At 51.1% G+C, this 5,891-nt stretch overlaps 2 protein-coding genes and 2 non-coding genes across 5 annotated transcripts; 1 reads left to right on the top strand and 3 right to left on the bottom strand.

The window, feature by feature from the left end:
• Positions 1-91: 91 nt before the first annotated feature.
• Positions 92-796, bottom strand: H310_07838 (hypothetical protein; the record flags this gene model as incomplete). The annotated part of the gene is made up of 1 exon (XM_008873346.1): positions 92-796. One exon carries the CDS (start codon positions 794-796, stop codon positions 92-94), a length of 705 nt encoding a protein of 234 aa, XP_008871568.1.
• Positions 797-837: 41 nt separating this feature from the next.
• Positions 838-918, top strand: H310_07837. The gene has a single exon. It is a non-coding gene; the product is annotated as a tRNA-Ser (tRNA).
• A 658-nt stretch (positions 919-1,576) lies between these two features.
• On the bottom strand, positions 1,577-4,884 carry H310_07836. Of its 2 annotated transcripts, XM_008873344.1 has the most exons (11): positions 4,464-4,884; positions 4,120-4,405; positions 3,906-4,075; positions 3,677-3,852; positions 3,458-3,626; positions 3,028-3,406; positions 2,595-2,977; positions 2,453-2,525; positions 2,318-2,408; positions 2,144-2,266; positions 1,577-2,081 (listed from the first exon to the last, which is right to left on the bottom strand). In XM_008873344.1, exons 1-11 carry the CDS (start codon positions 4,802-4,804, stop codon positions 1,669-1,671), a joined length of 2,604 nt encoding a protein of 867 aa, XP_008871566.1. In that variant the 5' UTR covers positions 4,805-4,884; the 3' UTR covers positions 1,577-1,668. The 2 variants fall into 2 exon arrangements, with proteins under 2 accessions (XP_008871566.1, XP_008871567.1); XM_008873345.1 differs by having other exon boundaries at positions 1,577-2,266.
• A 112-nt stretch (positions 4,885-4,996) lies between these two features.
• Positions 4,997-5,077, bottom strand: H310_07835. Its single transcript has one exon. It is a non-coding gene; the product is annotated as a tRNA-Ser (tRNA).
• Positions 5,078-5,891: the final 814 nt, after the last annotated feature.

The raw sequence follows: 5,891 nt of genomic DNA, 5'->3' as shown, positions 1-5,891 counted from the left end.
ACTTCAACGTGGACGTGTTCGGAACCAGATGGACCCGAGTGAGGTGCGACAATAGAGGCTTCACATTAGCTGGCACTTGCGTGGCGGAGAGCTAGGTTTCGATGGCTGGCTGTTCTTGCAAGACGAACTTCCAGTTCGGCGGCGGCTGATCGCGAATCTTGTCAACGTTGATGTGCATCAGTAAGTGTCCGACCGTTTCGAGGCGCGGTGTTGGATCAAGGTCCACTACTGCGCTGTACGTCCACGTGCCTGATATCGATTTCTCTAGGAGAGTGGCAAGGTCCACCTCCGACAATGGGTGAAAGCCGACATCCCGCTTGCGAGACGTTCGCTTGTTCCCGCCCACTGCCGAAGCGTAGCTCCGAGGCTCAGTGGTTGGTGTCGGTGTCGCGGTAGTAGCCTGTTCGGGTTTGTTTGCTTGTTGCCGCGCTGCTTTGGCCGCCTTCTTGGAGACCTTGGCTGCTTCCCGAGGCGTTGGCCACGGTTCTTGCGATGGCGCGGTTCTATCGCATTCGTCGTCAGCTTCGTCATATTCCATCTTAGTGTCGTCTTCGTCGTCGTCGTCGTCGTCGGCTTCGTTCGTCGTGTTGCGAGGTTCCGACGTTTTCGTGGCGTCGTCGTCGTCGTCGCTACTGGACTCAGCTGCGCTGTTGCCGTCGTAACCGCTGTCGCTATCGCTGTCGACTTCCATTCCAGCGTTATTGACTTGCGTCGAGCTGGAGGGGTCTTCTGCCGGCGGCGCGCCGGTGTGGACAGGGATAGCGTTGTTGGGCAGAAAATTGGCGAGGGCAGTCATCTTGTTGGCTTGGACTGGCTTGTATAGTGGAAGCAGAACAAGACAGCTTGGCCGAGCGGTTAAGGCGATAGACTCGAAATCTATTGGGGAAACCCTCGTGAGTTCAAATCTCACAGCTGTCGGTCTTTTGTCACAACAACAGCAAAGACTTAGTGTGTGGGTTTGTGCAAAGCAACAGAAACATTCCTGCAAAGAATGTGGGTGCTGCGCCACTTCACAACAATATGTCTTTTTCTGTCATTATGGGCAATCCGGTCGTATTGTTTGATGGTTAATACATAGTAGTGCACAGTGTAGTGTCTCGTGGAGACGGCTCACAAATAACACCAATGAGGGGAGGCGCAATCTCCCGGAAGTCAGCGCAAGCTTTGTTAGCGATCAGTCCTTTTTTGGTGGGGGGCTTAACAGCATGTGAGAGTGAGAGTGAGAAATCGAAGACTGCCCATCAACTTGCTGGGTCCAGGACATTGGAGACACGTCCGGACTGCCGCGGGTGGCCAGCCCGACGTCAGCCGTCCTGGGGATGGTGCACGATGCACCGCTTGCTCGTTCTGTGCTTGGCCCGAAGGTGAGACAGACACATGTTATGCGTCAGTCACATACTTCCTTGACGAACAATCTTTGGGAATAACACTTCCACCTTCAGAACCAATACTTTCATAATTTCAGCCCATCGCATTTTTCCAAAGTTGTGACTTGAACTGATTTTGTGAGAATACATAGGACTTTTTAGATGTGAGGAAACTCAGCACTCCAATCCATGCATGAAAAGCAGGCAGATTTCGGGTTTTCGCCTTCTTTTTGGGTTATATATTGACAATGCAAAACATCCAAACGCGCTGTTGCTGAAGTACCTTCAGAGGAACCATCACCTACAGCCACACAGACGGGTCTTCGGTCGAAGCCATGCGAGCAGGCCCGGCGCGTTGGGGAGTCGACCAAGTTTTGATCAATTGCGGTGTGGGCCTACTCGAAAAGCTGACCGGCTCCAGCGATCGGTTGTGAGCAAAGAGCGGTTGAAGATGCTTCGTCGCACAGTTGGTTGACAACGCATTGGACGAGTACTCGTCCGTGGCAATCAAGTCGCGGAGCTTGGCTTCGAAGCGTACTTGGTACGGGTACGGCTCGATAGCGGAAAGACCGCGGGGATCCTTGCCCCGGAGCCAAATCTTCGCCCACCGTTCCATGCGTTTTTGAAAGTTCCACGTTTGCAAAATGTCAATCACACCCACATAGTACAGCCCAGGACCGGAAATCGAGTCGCACAAGTGCGGGTTTTCAACTCCTAGCCGTGCAAATACATGTATCACCACAACAGAATCCCCAACTCCAGACCCATCACCGCACCTGCATCCGACTTGTCCACCTTATACTGGACGTCGACAACGCCAATCAAGAGCGAATAGTCCATAATGCCTTGATCTCGCAAGAACACAGAGTCTCGCTTGAGTTGGTCGAGCAATGCCCGCCCTAGGCACGACCATCGCAAGTCGACACTTTCGATCTCGCGGAGATGATTACCTTCAGCTGCGCCGAGGCGGAGGCGGTAGTGGATGTCGTCGTCCTTGAGTACAACGTTGGGCTCGTGGGGTCCTGCCAAGTTAGGGCAAGTCTATCCAACGAAGGTAAGTTTCGAAATCCCACGACAGACGGGACCTGTTGTTTGCCGGCGTTCGAGTGGTAGACAAACTGCATCGAGCAGTACCGGCACTTGACCTTGGCGCCGTCACTATTTCCCCGAGCGAACACATTCAAGCCCCCTTGCAACGAGGTCGCCAACGAACAAAGACGTTCTCACCGGGGGTTATCGTAGCTCCGATTGACCCAGCTGCCCTTGATGTCGTATCGGTGATGAATCTCTGGGGCGTTCGCAAACAGGTTTTCCATCACGACAAAGTAGAACTTGTTCCCGTGAAGAGTAATCTTGAAACATCCAAAGAACCGCGTGAGTTTCGTGTGGGGCTGCGACAGCATGTAGTTGCGGTAATCTGGCGCGATCTTGACCAGGAACCACGCCTCCGCCTCGACCATGCTCTTGACGATAAACCGCATGTCTTTGCTGAAAAACATGAACGCGCCGCTCGCGCCTTCGCTGATGCTAGGCTTGGTTGCTTCTTCGAACGACGCGACAAAGTCGTCGGTCTTGAGTTGGAAATGCGAACGCAGCGAGGCAAATGTGCTCTACTCGTCGAGCGATGAGTGCAGTCCGTTTTACAACGACGTCGTCGTACAGGGCGATAGTTTACAAAGTGCACCGAGCGCTTGGCCGGCGGCAACGGCGTTTTCACGCCTTTCTTTTGCACACGTGCTTTCGTCTGAGGCATCGTGTCCACAACTGTCAGGCGCATGCTGCTCATTGACGTCGCCGAGTCGATCGAGAGGCGTGGTGCGGGACGTTGCCCGTTGGCGTCCTCGGTCGCGGCCGCCGCAACTATCTCGTCTGACTCATAGATTGCGCGAAGCATGCCTCGCACCGTGTACTCGAGCAAATCGCTTTGGAGCGATGTGTTGAGCTGCGCCGAAATGTTCGTGTCGATGCCATCTTCCGAGAAATCGAGCCACTTGGTCGTTATCAATTGGGGCGAATTGATCACAAACCACAAAAAATACCTACCACGACATGCCAGCATGACGAGTGCGTGGTCAAGACAGCCAACGTACGTGACAATGCCGCGACCTGCCAAGACGTAACAGTACAGCTTGAACACAGGATCCATGCGAAGTTGATGCGGCGTCGCGCCCCCATTGTACGACGACGCATACAGCGAAAACCCAACCGTCCAGTACACGGTGTAGCTGACGATGCTTAACGCGCCATCACGCAGCATCCCTGTAATCGTGGGCAATTCGTCAACACGAACGCACCCAGCGCTCTCGTACCCTTGCGAGTCTCCATGGTCTTGTTCAGCCCCATGCGAAGGCGCGAGAAGCTCGACCCCAGGACAAAGAACGCAAATGCATAAAAGAGCACCATCCAGCTGAAGAACGCAACCCACGTTGATATGTTGAACGAAAAAAAGTCGTTGGCCTCGGTGTGGTTGGCCAACTTGTCGTAGCTACATCGTCGCAGGTCAGCTAGGCGGTGGTTCAGAAGAGCTAATGAGTCTACCGCTTTGCATAGGTCCAGCAAAAATTCCCCTCGGCAAACCCAAACAGCCCTTGCTTGGACGACACCACGGCCGACAAACCAATCGCAAACAAGGAAACGCCTCGAACGTATATGCGGCGGTTGCGCTTGACACTGGTGAATGGGTTGTTCAGAGACAAGTACAAATCGAGCTACAAAATCGACCGGGTTACGTGTGATGAGGGATGCTCCGTACCGTGAGTACAAAAAACCAAGCGTCTGCAGACAAGAAAAGGAATTCTGTGATCGCCGACAAGTACCGACACGAGGCGACGTTGTCGACTTGGTAAATTCCCCAGTAGATCCACAACGGGTCGAAGAGGAACCGAATCGACAGAATGAGGTCCATAATCGCTCGGTAGTACAGCAACGGATTCGGGTGGCGCTGAAACGCGTGGACACCATGAAACGTGATGATCACGACACAGCTCGTCACAAACGTTTGAGCCGATCCCATGACGAGGCCAGGATTGATCTCGTGCCTGCAAAAGAGCGACTTTTAAGGTGGGAGGACTTGCAATGGTGCAGGAATATGCTCACCCTTCGATGTCAGTGACCAAGTACGCCGTGATGAACGTTCCAATCGTGATGGAAGTACCGAACAGCCAGAGCCAAAAACTGGGCCACGTCAACTTGAAGCTAATGCCGTCAAAGACAACGGAGCGCAGCGATTGAATGTTCCCTGCGTCGTCCGATTCGGACATGTCGAACGTCTTGAGGTGCTGGTCGTCAACCAGGATGTCGTTCTTGCGGCCGAAAAAGCTGCTCCGCTGAGAGGATGACAATGATACGCTTTTGCGTGACGACGTACGCGATGCATTACGAGAGGAAGGCGCCGAGATCGGCTCCGCAGCGCTGATGGTGAATTGCGGTGGTTCCATCTTGACACCTGGTGGCAGGGCGTCGAAGAATTGTGCTCGATCTGGCGACAGTCTGTGGTTGGCTAGTTTCAGTGACGCGCTCGTATTACAAGGCAAATAGTGAAGTCCAGTAAAAAAGTTCATTTTTATCCAACTGCGAGGAAAAGCGAATATTTTGGGTCACATCACAAGCATCGTTTTATGATAAGAATTCGACAGCTGTGAGATTTGAACTCACGAGGGTTTCCCCAATAGATTTCGAGTCTATCGCCTTAACCGCTCGGCCAAGCTGTCTTGTAACTCTTCAGTCGAAGTGAATGTACCAGTCGTACGAACCAAATCACAATTGAATTCTCAACCCTCACAGTAGACCTCCGTATCGAAAATTGATTTCGAGCCGAAAGAGTCAAATATTTTTGGAAGTCTGATCAAATACGTTATCTTGAGATAACGTATGCTCTCATTTATCAGCCGAGTCACCCAATTGAATCGCAAGAATCGTGTGATTGGATGAAATATACTAACGTCGGCTCTCAGCGACCGGCCGAACATTCAGCGATCAGCCGAGCTCTATCACCCAATAGAATCGCAAGAAATTTGTGATTGGATAAAATTCGTACTCCAACAACTAAATCCCTTATAATTTTATGGTGGGAATATACATTAGACCTCTTGTTCAATGACTTAGTTTCAAGTCCGAACGTGGAAAGAGATCATCGATTGAAGGATTGACAAAAATTAACGTATTTGTTCATTTAATATAAATATATTCCTGCGATTGAATGAAGTTGTTGTCGATTGTCAAACTGATCAATTGGTCTTTCACAAAAAGCATATGTTTTTCATCGATACGGTAGGTTTGTTTTATACTACCTCCATCCAGAAATAAATGCTCCAATCAAACTATTTGCGAATTGAAGACCAAATTTTTTGAAGTTTTCAAATCCAAAACCATCCGGTTGACGAGCAAGAGGTGATAAACACCAATCAAGGCGATTCGCACCAAAATTCCACCAATCACAAGAGATACGTGTGATACAAATTCAATACAAGAAGCAAGATAAAATGGATGATAGCATCAACAAATCCGTTATCCGGACATCCGGTT

The sequence above is a fragment of the Aphanomyces invadans genome, assembly GCF_000520115.1.
Source record: "Aphanomyces invadans strain NJM9701 unplaced genomic scaffold supercont1.15, whole genome shotgun sequence".
NCBI classification, from domain to species: Eukaryota; Oomycota; class Saprolegniomycetes; order Saprolegniales; family Verrucalvaceae; genus Aphanomyces; species Aphanomyces invadans.
Note: the sequence above shows the minus strand (reverse complement) of the source record. Positions and strands in the feature narration are given on the sequence as shown.